Raw genomic sequence first — 21,304 nt, 5'->3', positions numbered from 1 at the left:
TTCTTGTATTCTTCGATTTAAATGGGACCGTTTTTGGAAGCTCACATGCATTTTTAATTTAATACAGCAGGGAAGGCGTAGCTGCGTGGGTGCAGTTAGTGATCACACTGCATGTGCTCCACCATGCCCGCTTACTTTACTCTTAAGTGGGCATACTGTGGGTGAGTAACACACTCTAGGCTTACTTGTGCGTTGTACGTAGGTATGGCACTAATGTATAGACTTTGGGTGAGAGATGAGTACAGTTTCACCCCTCTAGCTTGTTTCTTTTGGAGAAAGTGAGACTGTTACAATTGCCTCCAGCCTTCAGCACCTTATATATCTCCAGTTTATGCAAATGTGATCCAGTGCATCCTTGATGAAAAGAGATTTCAGTATCTCATAATATTCAGGTGAACTGTTTTCACCAAGCAGTAAAGTTATAAACCTCAAGGCAGAAGGGAAAATATTATCAAGAACAGTCATCTGTTTAAAAAAGAGCACTTCTTCTGTACTGCCGTAACCTTTGAACTCTTGGCCTGTGTTAATTAGAGGTCAGTTTTTTCATTGAATAGCAAAAAGTAACCGGGCAAAGTGAGCATGTTCTCGCACAAACTGAAATGATTCCCTTTTTTTTTTCTGTGTACGTTCTCTTCTTACTCAGCGGCCCACCTGGCCACTGCAAGCTTAATTCTTTGTCGTGTACATGCTTGTACAGCACACCACCCCTTTGTTCTCTGTGAATTAATACTTGCCGCTTCACTGTTAATCTATAGGGACAATTTTTAAAGAGTTCCTTCCTTTCATCTGATGTTTTCATTATGATGCAACATGGAAATTTCTGTGCAACCTCTGAGATCTGAATAGATTTAAGAAGGGGAACTGGCAGAAGGGGGAGAAAAATGTGATTATTTCAACCAATTTCTGGGTTTGTCTGTGATAGTGTGTGTCGAGTTGCTTGCGGGCACAAAAAATGAGGATGGTGTTCTGTTAACTGTGGGCAGTAAAGTTGATTTGCACATTTCAGCAGCATCACAATTATTGTAACAAAGGGTTGAAGCCTAGTCTAAGACTGTTTCCTTTCCTAAGACATTCCAGACATTGAAACGTTTGCACTGGGAAGATGATCCTTTCCAGTGTCTTTGAATCCTTTATGCATTACATTGTAACTTGATTGATGTATGAGAACCATCTCGAAATGAGCCATGCAAAAAATGTTTGGATTTCATTCAGTTTAGTTCACTGTGACCTCCATTTACCACGGCTCTGTAGTATTACCTTTGAGCCTGCACACAGTATCTCTCCCTCTGTCGCCCACCAATTCGAGAGAGGTTAAAAAAAAGTTGAAATTTGCTGTACTTGGTGTCCTTCAGTGAACACCCATGAGGCTCAATATTTGGAGTAAAAAAAGTGGTGAAAATGGATTAATTACAGCGGTCACTTTCCACTTGCAGCCCAGGGGACTCACCATAGGACAGCAAGACTCACCTAGTCTCCCACCGCTCCTTCCATCTGCCATGTCACACCTACTGTTTACAGCCGGTGCACTACAGCTCCTCAAGCCCACAGGGCACAGGGGCAAATTTGAAATACCTGGCTTGGTACAGGATGCCTGAAAACTCTGAGAGCAAAAGAAAGGTGATGGTTAAGGGTCGCATGAGGTTGAGGTTGAGGTTAAAGTGGCTCGACAAGACCTATGAAGCTTACCAATGTGTGTGTGTTTGCGCACCCGTGTGTGTCAGCTGCTCCCTGTGAAAGCACCACAGGATTTGCTATATCTTTGGCAGTAACCTCCCTAACAGAGAGGGAATGTCAGCGTGGCAATGCAATGTCCTCCTGCCTCTCTGTGACTTGTCACTCACCCAGTGGGCTTTTTTAACACACTTCATTCTCCCTTTTTCTCTGGTCCTGTAGGGATTTTCAACATGTCTCTCTAGTGAGTGAAGCATATTGATGGACATTCAAGCGTTCTTGCACCAATGCCTTCACAGTATCCCACATTGACCTGAATTGAGAGTGGAACACCTAGAAACATGACCAATGGTGTCAGAATTCAGCGCATCATAGCTTTTTCAAGCTTTCGAGGCGCATGAAATCATCAAAAGAACCGAATCATTCCTCTGTAAATGATTGCATTTTGCAGAATAACTATTAAAAGGACATTATGCAATGTGCAACTTGGCCAACCATGTCTCCTAGAAATTGCATTCATAGTCTGCATTTAAGTGTTAGTTAAAGTGCTTGCATAGATTTTATGGATGCACAGACTGGCATAGTGTTGAATCCTAAGGACCACTTTCACTAACGTGGTAGTTTAGCAGTGCTACCTCGCTGTTTGTGGATGTTTTTTTTATTTTAAAGGTGAGGTCAGTAAATACTTCTTGTACAATACTGACAAAAGCAAACTGGCTCTTCAGATCGTGGGTAGGAACTCAATATCGTTGCCTTTATTTTACCAGGAAGTCTGCTTGAGATCACAATCTCCTTTACAAGATAGCAGCCAAACTGATATATATAACATAAAATACAAATCTAAATATCTACGACATAAAACATTAAAATAGCTTCTCAAAAGAAACATCTACAAGTCTCCTTCACTGCATTCGTTATTTTGCCTTTAAATTCATCAAAAGAAGCGTAAAGTATTCCATGTTTAAGGTGGATAGTAAGAAAATGCTGTTTCCCCAGATCTGTCAGGACTGTCAGGCACATCAAAAAGCAACCGTTTAGATGAGCGTAGCTGGTAACTGTTGCTGGGACAGACAATTTTTAGTTAGAATCGATTTACAGAGAAATATACCAGTGTTGTTTTCTTAGAGTGGTTAGTGATGGACAACCCACCAAATCATAAATGCAGTGGTGAGTCAGACACTTTGAACTCACAATAAAATGTAGAGATGAATATTAAACTATACAGAGAGTAACACAAATATGTATTTAGTTACAAATTAAAGATATGGAAGTGATATACAGTAGCATTAACAAAAGAATTACTTTTTAAAAGGAAGCATTATTTGTTCTGAAATCTAAACTGCATCACTAATCTCCCATGAGATCCTATCAACACCTAACCATCCACACTCAACACAAGAATATGAAGTTGATACACAAGAAATCATTATTTTTGCTGAGGATATCAAGAATGATTTCAAATTCATACAGGGATCATGGGTCCTACTGACTGATTCACCTACTTGAACAATGTGAATGTGAAACATGAGGCCCCAGTTCACACTCAGCGCTTATGTGTGAACACAAAACGTAACAACCCAAAGCAAAGTTGAAAACCAGCCGAAAGAACGAGTAGAAATGGAAAGTAGAAATGTAATGCTCCAAGCCACACTCCTCATAACTGCTTTTGCTACCTGATGAAGGCCAGGCTCCGTCTGCAGAGCTGGGGTTGCTCAGCTTTAGCATCATTCTGGGTTCTTTGCTAGCTTTGCGCTAGCATGCTACCTGATGCTTGGGAGGAAATTTCCGTCTCGGATGCAGTTTGCACTTTACCATCGCACTCTTGGTCCTTCTTGAAATCAAAATAAGAGTGACGTCCATGTCTACACTCTTGTGTAGATAGCGCCACCGTCTTCCATCTCTGTGCTCTCAAACCGTTCTATCGTGCTGAAAGCTTTATAATACACGTAATGGCATAGTTTCAACTGTGACTACTGAATTTAGCACAGTAACACACTACAATGTTGGGTTACTGAAAAATGTAAATGTGATTACAGTAATGCTATACTTTGGAAGCCATTGCACTGATTAATGGTATAGCTTTAATGGTTTAGCTTGCTAAACAGAGCTAGCTAAAAATAAATCACAGAATGGAAACCAGGCAGCATCATGAACGATGTGTATATTTTTGGTGACATTTTTTAAGGAGCAGGTTTGACTTAGATTTAGCATCATATCAAGGAATTGTATTATCATCAGCTGGCATCTGGAATAGCAGGTCATGCTGGCATTTAGATTCCATCATAAAAGTCATCACTTTGAAGATGACAGTCAGTTGCTAGCCTACATTCTCGTTGCCTAGGTAACCCTCTAATGTATTTACTACCTTGTCATATCTCTGTTTGGGGTCTCATTCATCCAAGTCATTGTAATTTCAACTGCTTGAAAAGAAGGCAATTGATCTCCTTTAGGTTTGTGAAGCCTCTCATCCAAGACGCTTCCTCAGCTCTAAAATAGCTGAAGAGAGTCCCAGGTATTTAACCCCTAGAGGCGCTCCTGTGGGTCATTAACCCACTATTAATCATGTTAGTTGTCACATGAGCCAAGGTGTGAAAATAGGCACAGGCCACTGCCGTCACTACAGCCAAGGTGTGAAACCTCTGTAAGACATTGCCCCGCTCTAATATCATGTGAGCTATTGAGGTCACTTGAAGCAAGGTGTGAGTGGGGATTGACATCCCTGAGAAGAGATCTCAAGTCTGCTTTAGTGGTGGCTGATAGCTGGTGTCTATGTCCACTGTGAAAGACTATCACTGAGAGAGCGAGAGAGAGAGGGGGGGTTGGTCAGCACAGTAACCTTGCAGCAAAAACGTCCAAAGTAACCTGGTTACCCCCACCCCACACCCCCATGCAGAGCCCACATGCACCACCATCACCCACGTGGGCTACAGCGTCCCCCTGCAGTCCCACAACATGCTTATTAGGTTAACTGTTAATTCTAAATCTGCCATAGGCGTGAATAGTGTGTGTTCTGTGTTAACCTTGCAATAGACTGTGCAAGGTGTACCCCACCACTTGCTCCATTACAGATAGCTTAACTCCAATCCACCCATAACCCTCACACAGGATGGGTAGATGGATATCTCTGTGTTATTATACGGACTTTACAATATATATAGTGCCTTGCTGCAACTGTTGTTGTGATTTGGCACTATATGGATAAAATTGAATATTGGAGGGCTGTGAATTTCTTATTAGCTTTTTTTTCTTCTCCATATTGGTTGGCCTTCGCAGGACTACCGGCATTTATGCAAAAGAAAGCAAAATGCCTTAATGTACCTTTAGAAAGCCTGTGTCTGTTCAGTGCCTGTGTTGTATCACAACACAATTAAACTCCAGCAGATATTTTGCTTATTATGAACATATTAAGCTGGGGGATGACAGGATTCTCACTTAATGTTTTAACAGCTGCGTGTGCACAGCAATAAGGTGAGGGAGGTAGGTGAGGGGAAACAGAGACAAAAGCTTGCTTTGTTTTTAACTCTGAGGGCGAGAAAAGAATGACTTCTGTAGCAAATCGATATTAAGTCTGCCATGAATTCTATTGTGTTTCACTGACAGCAAAGGTAAAACTCCACATCGCGCCCTCACTGTGAGATGAAGCCCTCCCCTTTGCTCAAAATGGAGCCTCCAGGCAGACTTTGTCAATCGAGCGGTTTGAGTGTTGCCCTCACTGCTAGCAGAAATCAACTCTGACACACTGCACTGGCTCTTCTCCCCATGACTGTGTGTGACACACTGCAAAAGCTCCTGGAATACTGGGCCATCATATTATCGAAATAAACACTGCAGGTGCGTCTGTCTAGCAAGCAGACAACAGACGTCACAAAGAGGGCTGAGAGAAACTCAGATTATTGACACTTTTATCCACGAATGTCAAACCGACTCTGAATTACTGGGAAAATGCTGTTAATGCCATAAAATAAACAAAATGCAGCATTCTGCTTTCTTTAACACATGAACAGTAACATCAGAGCTTCATCAGCTAAAGCCACTAAACATTATTTCTGTCAGCTGGCCAAACGTAATGAAACTTCAGGTAGCAGAAATGAAAATCCCCCAATAAAACAAATTTAATCTTAATCTCTGTTAATGATGACCTCTGTGGCTGCTGGTTCCAACTCTGCTCATACGATTTCATGAAAACTGACAGCTGCCCTTGAGAAAGAACATTTTATTTACGTTCTCAGATATTTTTAGCTTTAACAATGTCGTCTCTGCTTTTGCTTCAAGAGATCTGCCATTGGCTCTTCTGAATGTCAAATTAATGTGCAGCTTTTGTTGGAATTAAAATAATAAGAAGAAAATAATGGATGTAAAAATGTGTCTGTTTTTGTCACAATATATATTGAAAACTCACACATCCTTCTGATAGCAACAACTTCTACCTTAGTTTGATCTATGTCTCTTTTCAAATTAAGTTTTAGTTTTTTCAAGAGATTATCCAGCAAAAAAATACAAGGCAATAATAATGCTGATTCCATGATTTTCTAACCGTATGATACGTCTACCATAGCTTAAATCCAATAACAGGCATGTGCATGAAGTGGGAAGAATGCATTTTCTAGCCATAAAAGTGTTACTTGAAAAAGACAGAGTTGGGAAGAGGCTGCAGTTTGTCTTTTAAATATAAAATCATGTGAAATCAGGTCTTTATGCCATCCTGTAAAACACAAAGTGCACCCTAACTGCTTTTATAGGAATTAAGAGGTTAAGTAACAGCCACACAGCAAAATCTCCAGTGTTAAATTAACACTAGAGAGTGTCTATATGGGTCCACACCTCTGAGTGTTAAATACAACACTGGTGAGTGTTAAATTAACACTTTTGACAGTGTTATATGTTTAAAAGTAACCTAGTCAGTTTAGAAGATTAACAATGGCTAACACTGAGCAGTGCTGATTTTCTAACACTGGAAAATAACTCAAAATGTTAGAAATATTCCAGTGTTAGAAAATCAGCACTGCTCAGTGTTAGCCATTGTTAATCTTCTAAATTGACTAGGTTACTTTTAAACATATAACACTGTCAAAAGTGTTAATTTAACACTCAACAGTGTTGTATTTAACACTCAGAGGAGTGGACCCATATAGACACTCTCTAGTGTTAATTTAACACTGGAGATTTTGCTGTGCAGGTGCTGCCAGTCAGATACGCTTGATTAACTGATCATCAACAAGTGCGAGCTCCTCTATGAAAACAGATGTTTTTGGCATTCTGCAGGTCTGGAGCATTCAGGTATGTGTTAAAACACAACTACAGTCTACCCAGGGGTCGATATTCTCAGCAATTTCACCCCAAGGTCAGACTGTGAAATGCTCACAGACATGGCAAAAAAGCCAAGAGCTACATCGAAGACTCTACAGACCTCAGTTAGTATGTTCAATGTTAAAGATGTGACAATACAATTAGAAAAAGACTGAACACGTATGTCAAAGCATGCCGTAGTCAAATGTGAAGCTATCTGCCCAACAAGGATGGCTGTGCAGCAGGACAATGTTTCAAAGAAAGGCAGCAAATCTACAAAAAATGACTGAAAAAGAAAAAAAAAAATCATGTTGTTGCAATGGTCCAGAGGTGACAGAGGCGCAGAGGTGAGAGTGCTTTGGTGCAACTGGTCCTCTATCCTAATCGAGAGTTTGTTCACCCCGGTCGGCTCGCTGAATGTCGTGTTTCTTTATGCAAAAAGACTTGAAAGTGTCACGGCTGGGGGAGGGAGCCGTGTGGTGTGGAGGAAAAGGAGGACCCAAAATGCAGCAAACTGATGATACGAATGACGTTTTATTTACAGGGTGGTAGTGGCAAAAACAGGCAATGAAGCACGAGTAATTACAAACGGAAACCTAAACTGGGAGAAACTAAAGAGCAAACCTGAAATCTTACAAAACGGAGAGCGGAGCAGAGAGACGCAGACCAAGGACCAGGATACCAAGAAACACAGACGAGCCGACAACGAACACAGACCGACACCCACTATATATACACACACACACACACACACACACACACACACACACAAGGTAATCGGGTAATCGCACACAGGAGGGAAGAACAGCTGATCTGAATACACATGATGACTGGAGGACACAAGCTGAACACAATGACAACAGACACAGACTTTCAGAACAAAACAGGAAATCTAGAACCCGAACCGGACACAAGGGGGGAGGACACAGAATAACTAGAACAGAGGGAAATAATCACAAAACACAAAACGCTGGGTCAACGACCCAGGACCATGACAGTACCCCCCCTCCAAGGGCTGGCTCCAGACAGCCCAAAACAAAAACAGACGACCAACCCAGGGCGGGCGGCGGGGGCCCAGGACGGAGGGACCAACACAAGCTCCAGCGAACCGAGAGAATTGTCCAAAACAAAAACACACATGCTGGAGCACGAGAACAAAACACAGTTCAGGAGGCCGGCCCGGAGGCTGACAACTCAGAAATCCAGGACAGTTCATCTTCTGAGGCCAGCCACGTCGGCGACGTAGATCCATAAGCCGACCGAGCGGAAGGCAGCGGTGGCGGAGTGGAGGCAGTTCAGGGGGCCGACCGTGCACACGGCAGCGACGGGGAAACCGTTCAGGCGGCCGACCGTGCAGACAGCAACGGCGGCGACGAGGAAACCGTTCAGGCGGCCGACCGTGCGGACAGCAATGGCGACGATGACACAAGTCTGGAGGCCGACCGCGCGGAAGGCAGCTGCGGCGTCTAGGAGGTCGTCCATATTGACGATGACGCTCCACCAGCGGCCTGGTAGATGACCGCCGATGTCGAGGCGGCAGTTCGGGACCCGAAGGTGGCGTGGCCGTCGCAGCACCAGACGAGACCGAAGCAGCGGCTGGTCCAGGCGCGGCTGAAGCTGAAGCAGCGGCTGGTCCAGGCGCGGCTGAAGCTGAAGCGGAGGCCGGACCAGGCGCGGCTGAAGCTGAAGCGGAGGCCGGACCAGGCGCGGCTGAAGCAGAGGCCGGACCAGACGAGGCTGAAGCAGAGGCCGGACCAGGCGAGGCAGATGACGAGGCTGAAGCAGAGGCCGGACCAGGCGAGGCAGATGACGAGGCTGCAGCCGGGCCAGGCAAGGCAGATGACGATGCTGCACCGGGCGAGGATGAAGGCTCGGAGGCTGCAGCTGGCGAGGATGATGAGGCTGCAGCAGGCGACGGCGTGGAAGCCGGAGACTGTAGCGCTGCAGGCGTGGAAGAAGCTGCTGCTGCCCGTGGCGTGGATGAAGCTGCAGCTGGCGAGGATGATGAGGCTGCAGTTGGCAGCTGGACGGGCTCCTCGGGCCCCCCAGCTGACGAGTCTTGAGGCTGGACGGGCTCCTCGGGCCATCCAGCTGGCGAGACAGGAGGCTGGACGGGCTCCTCGGGCCCCCCAGCAGGCGAAGCAGGAGGCTGGACGGGCTCCTCGGGCCCCCCAGCAGGCGAAGCAGGAGGCTGGACGGGCTCCTCGGGCCCCCCAGTGAAAACAGTCTCTGGACCAGTGGGCACCGGGGCCCCTGGAACACACAGGTCAGAACCAGTAGGCGCATGGGCCTCTGGCAGGCACAGTTCAGAACCAGCAGGCGCACGGGCCTCTGGCAGGCACAGTTCAGAACCAGTAGGCGCACGGGCCTCTGGCAGGCACGGGTCAGAACCAGCAGGCACACGGGCCTCTGGCAGGTACGGGTCAGAACCAGCAGGCACACGGGCCTCTGGCAAACACAAGGCAGACTGCAGCTGCACAGAGCATTGACCCAGCTCGGGCAGCGACAGCCGGATACAGTCCTCAGCTGGCTTCTTAATCTCCAGGGGTCCAGAGTCGGCCGGGGGCTGGGACCCAGCCTCTGGGGAGGCCCTGGAGTGTGTCACAGTCTCTGGGCTGGCCAGCTTTTGAGGACTGATTACAATATTATGTGGTGTGTCTCTCTGCTTGACATGAACAGGTGAAAAATAGTTCTTTCCGGGTTGGATGGACTTAACTTGTTGTGCAGGAGGAGTTGGTGACAACGATGGCTGAATAGGTGATAATAAGGCGGATGAGTCTCTTGTCAACTGAGCTATTGACTGAGCTATGGATTGTAACCAAGTGTCTAATAGGTCTGGCTGTGACTGTAATGGGGGTGACGGTTGAGTGGCTAACTGAGCTAGTGGCTGCTGGGCAGCTAACTGAGCTACCGGCAGGGCAGCCGACTCAAAAAACACAGCCCCGGAATAAACAGACACACAGTCCAAAACAGAAAAAGGGTCCTTTTCACTCACCACAGCTGGCAGTTCCAAAGTCCTAGTCTTCGGCTGTGGGGTGATGCGCCGACGGCGCGATCGTCGCTTCCTCCCGGGCAAAACCTCCGGCGGGCCGGGCAAAACCTCCGGCGGGCCGGGCAAAATCTTCGCCGCCGGGCTGAGTTGGGAAGCGGTAGCGGCTGGTGGGTGAAGGTGCAGTTCGTTGAGTATGAAGTCCTGTGCGAGCGGGTGAAGAGAGTCCAGCAGCCAGGAGTGAGCAGAGATGAGCTGCTGTAGCCTGGCTTCTACAGCGCGGAGACACTCTTCCCCCTCATGCTCGAGCCATAGGTTAACCAACCTGGAAACAGAGTCAATTAGTTCCTCCCGAAGCTCCTCGGGAGGTGCGGATGCCGCTGGGTCCATGTTTGGTCGGCTCGTACTGTCACGGCTGGGGGAGGGAGCCGTGTGGTGTGGAGGAAAAGGAGGACCCAAAATGCAGCAAACTGATGATACGAATGACGTTTTATTTACAGGGTGGTAGTGGCAAAAACAGGCAATGAAGCACGAGTAATTACAAACGGAAACCTAAACTGGGAGAAACTAAAGAGCAAACCTGAAATCTTACAAAACGGAGAGCGGAGCAGAGAGACGCAGACCAAGGACCAGGATACCAAGAAACACAGACGAGCCGACAACGAACACAGACCGACACCCACTATATATACACACACACACACAAGGTAATCGGGTAATCGCACACAGGAGGGAAGAACAGCTGATCTGAATACACATGATGACTGGAGGACACAAGCTGAACACAATGACAACAGACACAGACTTTCAGAACAAAACAGGAAATCTAGAACCCGAACCGGACACAAGGGGACACAGAATAACTAGAACAGAGGGAAATAATCACAAAACACAAAACGCTGGGTCAACAACCCAGGACCATGACAGAAAGACTCTGAACACTTGAGAGACGGCTGAACTGACCGAACTGTCAGGTTCCTCCATGATCAAGATTATGACCACTGGCTCGCAGGTCATTTGGACTCTTTGTGTGAGAAAATTGTAGATGCAGCACCTAATTTTAGCTTTCGCTTATAACCTGCAGCATCAAAACCGAAAGTCTGTTGGAACTTGTGTTAATTCACAGCCACTTTGCTCTCTCCTCTTCTTTTTGACAGGGAAGTGGTGAAGACTAGTATTATTTCCCTTGTTTACTTCAGTTGGCAAGTACAACCAAAAGCAGCGCAGTTCTCTTTGTGTCAGAGGCTTTTTGTTTGTTTGTTTGGGGTGTTTTGCACATTTTGCATGCAAAGCAATATATCTCTCTGTAGGTCAAAATTTGTATTGAACATTTAGGATTTTTAAAACACTGAAAAAAATGTATCTTGTAGCAGTAGAGGCCATTTATTGGACATTAAGGCCCACAAGTTGGAGCAAAGGGGGTCTAAATACCAAAGACATTATTATTATTAATATTAATTGGGCAGCACGGTGGCATGGTGGTTAGCACTGTTGCCGAACAGCAAGAAGGTCCTGAGTTTCCTTTCTGTGTGCAGTTTGCATGTTCATGTTAAACAAACTGTCATTTTTTTGCATCTTCTCAATACCAGGTGAAGTGTATGAGATTACTGTTAAAATGAAGAACACGACTCACTGTTGAATATTTTATAGCAGCAATAATCTCATGAGTCAACTTGTTCTGAAAGGATTTTTGGAAATGCTCTTAAGGGATCGTAAACATAAACACGTCAATACCCTTGAAAAAGATGAAGGATATAGATATGTTAATGAGGGGAACTACCTTTTCAGCTTTGAAATGATGACAGAAATAACCCTCAGAAGACCTGAAATTAGTCTGAGTGATCATAGTGTGATACAGAGAGTGCTGTGTCAGCTATCAAAGAAATGTGTTGGGCTCATTGTTTGGGAAAACTACGCCCGATGGAGCGTACCACAGCATTCATATCAGAGCTTTACCCTCTAATAATCTAAAGTACTGTGTAGCCGATGTGCTATAAGTGAGACTATGTCTCCACATATAGCATTTTCATTGCTGTGAAATGTAAAGCCATTACACTAAGGAACACTCTGCACAATATTAAATTACAGTTTACGAAATCCATCTCAGCTGGCAACTACCGCTTACATCTAAGTGGTTCCCTATATTGTTCTGGGGTGATATGTCAGGGAAAAAAATCCTCTGCTGACAGAGTATGCAAACACTTGAGCTAAAAATATTACAAACACTGAATGTGACATATGAAGTGAAGCCAGAAAGATATGAGGGCGGGAGGAAGAGAGAGGCAAAGAATGACACAGAGATAAAAACAAAAAACCTCAGTCTATGGGATAATAACTGTACATACATTGTTAACATATCATCCTTACAGTGAACCCAAAGAGATAAAGTGCCATTACAGTAGAAATCCCTGCTGCATCCAGATGTCAGAATCTGCTGTTTCGCTGTTCTCTGCAGAAGCTCCTCTGAAGCCTCTGTGTCTGTTGATTTCAGGGAGCCATCACCTCCTTGCCAGTGGTGAAAGAAGAAACTGAACCTGTATTTTCCCGTCTCTGTGCCCTGTGGCAGTGTTAAATTTGATGTTTCCACTCTTATACCCTGTCTGCCAGGAGCATGGTTTGTTTTGAAAGATTGGGTCAGCAAAGGAGCAGCTTAAGATCCCCTCTGCTTAAACAAGGGGCCTGAGCATTTTCTAGACAGATCTCAAACCCTGGGTAAATGATCTGTGCCAGCAGCGCTGCTCCTTCTGCATAAACACGGGCCGTTGTCAGACATTTTTACAGTCCTGTTCTTGCACTTGTCAAACTTGACACAGTTTGATTAAACTTGTCAACGCCGTTCGTCTCCTTAGCTTCCGACTGGTGGCGAGTGCAATAACCCCGAGATGAACCCGCCGCTGCCAGTCCCTGCCACTCACCTCGGGTCACTCTCATAGTACTGTGCTTTGTTCCTTAGCTGCCATACAGCTAACCTCAGCAGCAGTGGAAATACAGCATTATCATATTATTTATGAGGGCTGGCCTTCTGGGATGCAACTCAAGCAGGAATACCAATTGAGCTCTCCTGCCGTTCTGCTCCCAGGCCTGCCTCCTGGGCTAAGCACTTACACTTCTGCTTCCCAGGTAGGGTGTTATCTTCAAGCTGAGGTTCAGTGGGTGTTATTTATTCCCCATTTAAGCAGCTGCTGTGCATACACTGTACTGTAGGTGCTTTTCTCAGTGCCCTATATTTGTTACCAAGAGGCAAAAGAACTATAAACAAGACTCTTGTGTTTGAGATGGTCTTCTGTCTGATGATTCCCGGTTACTTTCCTTTGATATGAGGATTTGGTTAATAAGCCTGAGCCCCACTGTAGCTCCCTGGAAGCACCATAAGGATATGATCTACAGTCTGTCGTGGCTACAGACAATCTGCCAATCTGTTCACTGGGATGTGAAACACAGAGCCTTTCTCAGTGTTTGGACTGACAGATTAGATTGTTAGCGGAGAGTCATTATTTCCAGAATCGCACTAATCTGCAGTATCTGTCCGAAACCAAGACTTTTCCTCACCCTCCAGCCGCACAACATTGTTTTGGAATTCAGACTTTGAATGGAAGCAACAAACTGTGATTGAAAGGACGTCAATATCTGAATCACTGCTAACAGCGTGAGTCAGGTAGCTATTAGTCATTAATACCCCCTGGCTTTTTTGTGGGAGGCGGTTGGTGAGCCAGAAGGATATATTTGATGTTTTATGCTTTCGCAACTGATCATCGCACGATATCACAATCCCCTTCTCCAACACACTTTAAATGCTGAGCCTATTCAAATTCCAACTCTGCTAATTAAAAAACACAGCCTCTGCTTTATCTCGCATGTCAAAACATTAGAAATACACTCTCTTTGAAACGTCCTCCGTTACGGCCAAATGAGCTGCCTGAAACTTAACAACGACCCGTGGCATAATAATCTGAAAAGTATACCTAGTTTAAAAATATCAAAAGTCATTTTGGCTCGGTATCTTTTCTTTCACCCCCAAAAAGAGCGTCTGAATTAAACTTCACCGAATAAATTTGCTTGGTACTGTATCTCTCAAAAGCGACAGCACTGGCTTGCTTGAGTAAAAGGCTTTGAGTGGGTTGCTTTTCATGACAAAGAAATGGCCGAATGTGAAAAATTTACATGGCTGAATAGTCAAAGTGAAAGAAGCTCTTTTGTTTCACGGCGTTATTCAGAGACAAGAAGAACTTGTACCGAGTTGAGCTGGTGAATAACACCTTTTCTTTTGGTGGTGGTGGTAGTGTGTACTATAAAGCTCTACCATTTGCCTTTTGTAGCAGTTCCAGAATTCAGTTATGATTTTACAAATCTTTGCCCATCTTAGCCCTCCTGTCCTCCTTTTTTCCACAGCGGTCGTAACAAGCACATATCGTATAGGCTGTGTGCATGCCACCTAGGATGGATAAATGTCTTGCAGACACATTGCAGAAATTGCCTCATCCTCCTGTGAGCCTTTTTCTGTCCTCAACCACAATGTACCGAGAAGCAAAATGATGCAGGGTGGGGAGTGGCATCTAAGGGCCCCAGCAGCATGTCTCCTTTCATGCCTCATTCATTCACTTTATCACCTCATTAGACGAATGTGAAGGTGTGGAGGAGAAACCTTGTCACCCTGAGACAGAAAGGCGGAGCCGCACTCCATCTTCTCCTCCCTCGGCTCAGCTCTCCACTCAGCTCAGCTTGCTAGCTGCATGCATGGTGAGCGTTGTTGGAGGTGGAGGGGGGTGCAAGCTGCCATATGAGCACACTTCATCAGGTGACACACAGCACAAATGGTTTTAGCTCTGGAGAGTCATGATTGTGAAGGGAATTAAGAAAGTTTTTATTTTTTTTAACTGAAATTATAGTTCTAGATCCCCATTAGGAGTCCACAGGCGTGGGGCATCTTATGCTGCACCAATTATAAAAGTGCAATTAGGGGTTCCCTAAATAAAAAGGACTCAACTTCATCTGTAATTAGATTTTATTTTCTCATATGTGTCATTTACTTACTGCAATTAGTTTGATGTTAATAAAATGATATTGTGCTTCGCTGTATTTCTTTGGCACATTCTAATTACTAATTTTAATAAACTCATTTAATTGCAGAGTGCAGCGCACTGATGAAGGCTTATTTCTTCTTCTCTTTCCTCTTACTTCTGCTTCTGTTACCGAGAAATGAAATCGCATTAAATCCCCGTGTACATATGTGAAGAAACACACTTTATGTTTACCGTGTGTCTCAACAGATTCTGGTTCCACATCTGTCTTAATACCCCTGCTGCTAAATCACCCAAAGCGTGGAAAAAAATAGGAGTTGTGCAGATCATACGGAGGGAATAAATCACACCTACTCCAGGTCTAGAAGAGAACATCGGTCAGAGCTGCCCTGGATACATAACCCAGATGAAATTATGCATACACACAAAAACACAGGTCGGCCTGTTCTTCACACACACACACACACACACACCAAAAACAGAAAAAGCTGCAATTTGTCTTTCCTTTTTAAGAACTAAAATAAGACTGTCGTGAGGCATTAATCACATGAATCATTTGTGCTGATTTGGAGAAGGCGAGAGGACAAACCATCATCTTCACTGCATCAGTACAAATGGAGCATTTCGTTAAACGTGTCAGGTGCTGTGTTGAGATTGTTTAGCTCCATGTCCACCATGTAGTGGGTTAGCCATTTTGAAGCGCTGTTCGACTTCTCAGCTGAAAAATTTCATTCACCACATAGTGCACCATGGCGTCAGTGCGCTGTAGGGGGCATGTTCTCCACCTTACATCGATCAGCTTAGACCATCGTGTGTCGTGAGCAAGAGAAGAAGAGTTGTCAGGTATGGAACTAATGTGATTTTCCTACCTGCTGAGTGTCAAGTGAGGATCGTACTATTCAGATGGCTCAGCCGTGCTGTGGCTTGTCTCTTCTACGTGAGTACAAAGATTGTTAAATATTACCATTAAAATGCCTCCAGGATTCGTGTTTGAAAAGATATTACTGCAGAGATCTGAAGCATTTGAATCTTTTTGACTTTTCTTGAGTAGGTCAATGTTACTCAGATAGGGGTAAGTACAGGTGTTTGAGTATCTTGGAACAGTGCAGGTGGTATTTAGTGTAATTATAGGCTAATTATTACAGTGATCTTTAATAAAAGGAACCGAATACAAATGTGATTGAACAGACATTATCACACTTACTAGGAGAAAGAAGCCAAGTACTAATGAAAACTAAGAAAATGAATCATTTGTTTGTATAATTAGTAACAGCTTTGTAGAGAAAGCAAAGTGAAAAAGAAAACAAGGATCACTAAATCGCGTTAAACTTACGATCAAGACTCAGCGCAGCACAACTACAAAAAATCTGCTTGTTGACCTTATCTTTGGATTTTAAACATCTGTATGTAACATGTCTCGTTTGTTGTTTCGTGATGTTGTTTCATAAGGGCTCAGTCACACTAGAGTTAAGACAGGACTGCAGCCTCCTGGTGAGCAGGAATAATCAGTGGGTGCTTGCTGATTGCATTTAATTTTTTTGCAGAGTAGTTCAACGACTACTTTAAATTACCATGCAGGAGGCAACCTCTGTCCAGATATTCGTGGTTGTCATGATCCGAGTGAGTGTCTGGTGGTTTGTTCCCGGTTCCACACCCGCATCCTTCCACCTGTCGTAAATCAGTGGCTTTGAGTGGGATGGTTCTTAAGACCAGCTCAACCTGCCATTCTTCACCAGTTTATCAGCTACCTCATGGTGGTAACTAGGCCTCCGTGACTCTAGTTATCCAGGTTTTGCCCTGCACCCGTGTCTCCTTCAAGACTCTGATCCACTTACCTGCAACTCAGTCATCTGGATGCTGGACACTAAACCCTCCAAGTAAGCCTGCAAACTCACTCTGTTGAACCTCAACTACTCACCGCTCTCACCTGCCTGCCCTCCTGCTTGCTGCACCACCACTGGACCTATGGAAACAAAAGGTTGGAAGAGCAATCTCACTTACTCACCCACACACAGGTGGTAGCCTTTATGTGTGTTGGGTAGTCACTCTTAGACTGGTGAAGGTTTACATGTACTACTATCTAACTTCAAAATGTAGGCATATTGACAATATGTTGCAATCTCTCTGCAATCAATCTGCACAGGCTGTCTGCACAACATGTCTATAACAAGTCTTTTTAATAGGGGACTCAACTCAGCTGGTTGCCAGCTTGCATTCTGGTTATATATATATACAACCTGCAGTTAAATAACTGTTGTGCAGCAGCTACAGCTTTACTTGTGGAGGGATTTCTGAATTTCTTTTTCTGATCTATCACTTTTGGGCTCAATTCTGTATGCTAGCAGTTCTAGCATGCTAGCAGGTACAGTACTACAGTACTACAGTACTGTACCCTCTTTTTTGTCTACTAGAAATGATTTGTGCTGTCTAGCAGTACAAAAAAGGTGCGACATGACTGGCATATGTGACATTGTCCAGTATACTAAAGATCAGACTTAGCTGCACAAGGACACTCTGTGTACACATTTATGTACATTTCTATGCCCATATTGTGGATATTTATGTCAGTTACATGTACTTAACCACAAATAGCAACCCTGTGATAAAAGTGGCCTCAACTGTGATGGAGAGTCTCTGTTCCTCATTTAAGAGACAGAGATAATTACAAATAGCAGGTGCATAGTTAAGCAGAGTCCCAAATGTCTCCATAGTTTTTTGCCTAGATCCCCTAGTGAGTCCACTTTGTAGCTAACCCTTTATAGAGGATGAGCTGGTGAGCAGACAAGTAGACAATCCAAGCACAGCCAGGCTCGAACACAGCTAGGAGAGACAGTGATGTAATGTAAGAAGCTTTATCATTATGCTCTGTCTTTTTATTGATTTCCTCTGGCCTCACGTGCTCTTGTATCCCTCTGCTACAAATTGCCTTCATATTATTGGGATACAGCCCCAGCACAGGGCAATTATTTATTAGACGCGTGCTTGGTAAAAATTGCTTTTTGCTGTGAATAAATAATAAGCCGAACCAATAAACGGAACATCCCCTTTGATATTTGAGCTGTAGCTTTTATGAATGTAGGGCTTTATGTGCAAAAAAACCCGAAAAATCTCTAAATGTACTAAGCTTTTTGTGCCGTTGTGTTCTCGAACAGAAAAGAATGACTTAGGACTCAAAATAATAAAAAACAAGGCACGCATATTTTGGAGGTTATCCTGATTTTATGCTTTAAAAGTCAATTGGAGCTTCAGCGGTCTACCAAAATTACAATTCATTTGAGTGAATGCTTCAGTGCAGACCTTATCAAAATCTGAAATCTCAGCTTGCACTTTGAAATTTCCTCCCCTCCGTCTGAAAGTTGTGGTTTAAAGCTGCCTGGCCGTGAATACATTTCGGGGAGTTTTGCCGGATGTATTTTAATGTAAGCATCCGTCTATTTGTCGGTGTGTACGTGTGGATTGTAGGTGTTTATTGATGTCACACACAACTTAACCTTATGAACTGCCAAAAAGCAATAGAGATGTTGAAATGTGATGACAGACTGCTTTGAATTCATAAACTGTCAAGGCCCGAGCATGGCTCCTTTAGAAGCAATTACACTGAAGCATAACTTGATCTTGAAGGAAAAATCTTTGAATAATTCATCACGGGAAAGCCATGTTTGGTATCGAAAGGATAAATATCTTCCTTTTTTAACTTTTATATGTTTTCAGTAAGTACAGCATGTTATAAGGAGAGCAGAGGAAAAGACTGACATGTAATGCTGTCCGTTATTCTGGCTGTAGCAGAGTACGGTGTGCAATCACTTGTAGCTTTTCCAAGCATTCTTTTCTTGTTTTGCTTTGTTTTCTTGTCAGTATTTTACCGCTAATTGTTCATTTAGTTAGCTCATCGATTTTACTGATAATCAAATTAAGATTTTTCTCTTGGCCAGAACATTTCTGCCACTCCTTTGTTTCGCTTTAATCATAAAAGCATAAATTCACTCCACTAATGTGGGTAACAAAATTACTGTAGCTAATGGAAATCAAATTATTTATAGTATGCTCCCACACGGCCAGCTTGTAATTTGCGGTCTCTTGGTTTGGAAATAAAAAGGACATTTTCTTTCTTTTTTGTGTGTCTTTGTTAATGAAATCAGATGTTTATGGTATTTAATTAGAAGATGCACTGACCGCCGGGCAGCCGGGCGACTGAGGTGACATGAACTTTTATGACACTGAATCCCCGTCTGCTGAAGAAGTGCTCTTCTGCAGCTGAGCCAACCTGTGACCCCTGTGTGAACTGGATGGAGTGAAAGAGGGGGCGTTTTATTAAAGAGAATCAATCATTTAAACTCTCTTTCCTATTGATGGCCTGCGCTGCTCCATATCATAACTGTATTAACTGGTTCATTTTGAGGCGAGCACTAAGCCCGGATGGATTTCTACATTCTACTTCTTTTCGTACCAAAATGCAGCGTGCAGGAGCTGTAGCCTACATTTATCGACTTAGACCATCATGCATTGCAGCCTGCGCCTGTTGTCAGACGAAGAAGAAGTAGGCGAGCAGTCAGATATGGAGCTAATGTGATTTTCTTGAAAATTCCTGGCGTGCATAATACTCCTCAGATACCTCAACCATGCTATGACTTGTCTCCTCCTCTGCCTGAGCAGCAGGATTTCAGACATTATTATTAAATTGCCTCTTGGAACCATATTTGAGAGACTTGCTCAGCGTAAACTCTGAATATGTTTATGATACCTTTTTAAGTCAATTATAGAACATTTGCATGGTGGCTAGAACAACTTTGCAGGTCCTTCAGCTTTAAAAACAAACCTCCATGTCCATCTCAGATGTTTTGTTTATTTTTTAATCAGACTCTTTTGTTCAGGTTCAGTAAATTCACTTTAATTGCAGTGAAAAAGCTGTTAGTCACTAAGTCAAGTGCATTACTTTCAAAGGTGTAGCTTAACTCAATTGGTTGAATTTCAGTGTTTTCTGGACCCAAAACCGTTTCAGTACTTGTGTGCTTTTTTTGGACAGGGTGTGGGAAACGCTTGCAGAATCACTAAAGATCAGACTGGAAACATTCAGAATGGTGAAAGCAGAAAGGGAAACACTGAACAAACTGATCAGCAAAAGAAAAGCACAGTGCAATGACACAAAGTGACAGCACACTGTGACAGCACAAACAAAAAGCAGAGGACGTTACACAATAACGTCTGAACTGTGACAGAATAAAAAAAGATAAATATGGAATTCATATTTAAGCAGTATGAGGACTCAAAACACAAATAACTTAGTAAAGAATGCACTGCTGTCATGTTATGTAAGTCAAACCCAATACGTGACCTAACCTGTTTGAAAGTCACATGATCTAATTCATGTGTCTGATTGGACATATTGGCTTTCATTGACAAAGAGAAGTGGCAAAAAAAAAAGGTTTGAAGTGAAAGCATTTGATTTTCATGCATTACTGAAGCTTTCACTCTATATTGTTTTTCATTTTTGACAGAGGTGGCATGGAGAGGCTTTTACATCTGAACTCTTCAGATACACTCGGCGGACACTTTATTAAGCATCTCTTCCTCGTTCTGGGTTTGGAGCCCTTCTGCCTTCTTCATCACAGAGTCAACAAGGAGGTGGAAACATTCCTCAGATATTTTGGTCTATATTATCATAATAGAATCACATTTGCTGCGTATTTATCAGCTGCACATCTACGATGTGAAATTCCCATTCCAACACAAAAGGTGCTCTTCTGGATCTAGATCTGGTTGCTGCGGAGACCATTTAAGGACAGTGAATCTTTTTGTTCAAGCTGTTCACAGCTGGAGATAACTGAAGCTTTGTGATCATGTGTTATCCTGTTAGATGCAGCAGTCAGAAGATGAGTAAACGGTGGTCATAAGGGGATGGATATGGTCAGCCACAAAGCTCCATGTATCTCCACCACCATTATAACATCACCGCCACTTTAACCATTGACACAGGCTGGATGGCTCCATGCTTTCACGGTGTTTATGCTAAATTCTGACCCTCTCATCCAAATATTCAGGAAGCAAGGCTCATCGGACCAAGCAACTTTTTTCTTCTATTGTCCATTTTTGACCAGCACCTGCTAACTATAGCCTCAGTTTCCTGCTCTTAGCTCATGGCAGTGGTAATCCTTGTGTAGTTTCCTGCTGCTGGAACCCATCTGCTTCAAGGTCTGACACGTTGTATTTTCAGAGATGCTCTTCGTTCTCCTCTGACCTCTGGCATCAAAAAGGCGTTTTTACCCAGAAAACTGCAGCTCACTGGATATTTTTCGTTTTTCAGGCCCTTCTCTGTAAACCGTAGAGCTGTGTTGTGTGGGAA

The 21,304-nt window shown here is 43.8% G+C and overlaps 1 protein-coding gene across 1 annotated transcript; it reads right to left on the bottom strand.

Moving 5' to 3' along the window:
* Positions 1-1,526: 1,526 nt before the first annotated feature.
* On the bottom strand, positions 1,527-10,414 carry LOC143412555 (uncharacterized). The gene is made up of 5 exons (XM_076873610.1): positions 9,953-10,414; positions 9,155-9,706; positions 8,356-8,607; positions 4,542-4,608; positions 1,527-1,600 (listed from the first exon to the last, which is right to left on the bottom strand). Exons 1-5 carry the CDS (start codon positions 10,334-10,336, stop codon positions 1,527-1,529), a joined length of 1,329 nt encoding a protein of 442 aa, XP_076729725.1. The 5' UTR covers positions 10,337-10,414.
* Between the last annotated feature and the right edge of the window lie 10,890 nt (positions 10,415-21,304).

Source organism: Maylandia zebra, linkage group LG15 (genome assembly GCF_041146795.1).
Source record: "Maylandia zebra isolate NMK-2024a linkage group LG15, Mzebra_GT3a, whole genome shotgun sequence".
Lineage (NCBI taxonomy): Eukaryota > Metazoa > Chordata > Actinopteri > Cichliformes > Cichlidae > Maylandia > Maylandia zebra.
Note: the sequence above shows the minus strand (reverse complement) of the source record. Positions and strands in the feature narration are given on the sequence as shown.

Excerpts from the sequence above, each read along its gene's own strand:
- LOC143412555 (XM_076873610.1), bottom strand. The coding sequence starts at position 10,336 with ATGGACCCAGCGGCATCCGCACCTCCCGAGGAGCTTCGGGAGGAACTA. Across the intron at positions 8,608-9,154 it reads CTGGGGGGCCCGAGGAGCCC|CTTCAGCCGCGCCTGGACCA; the intron begins GTCCAGCCTCCT and ends CCTCCGCTTCAG. Across the intron at positions 1,601-4,541 it reads CATGGGGGTGTGGGGTGGGG|AGTTTTCAGGCATCCTGTAC; the intron begins GTAACCAGGTTA and ends TTTTGCTCTCAG.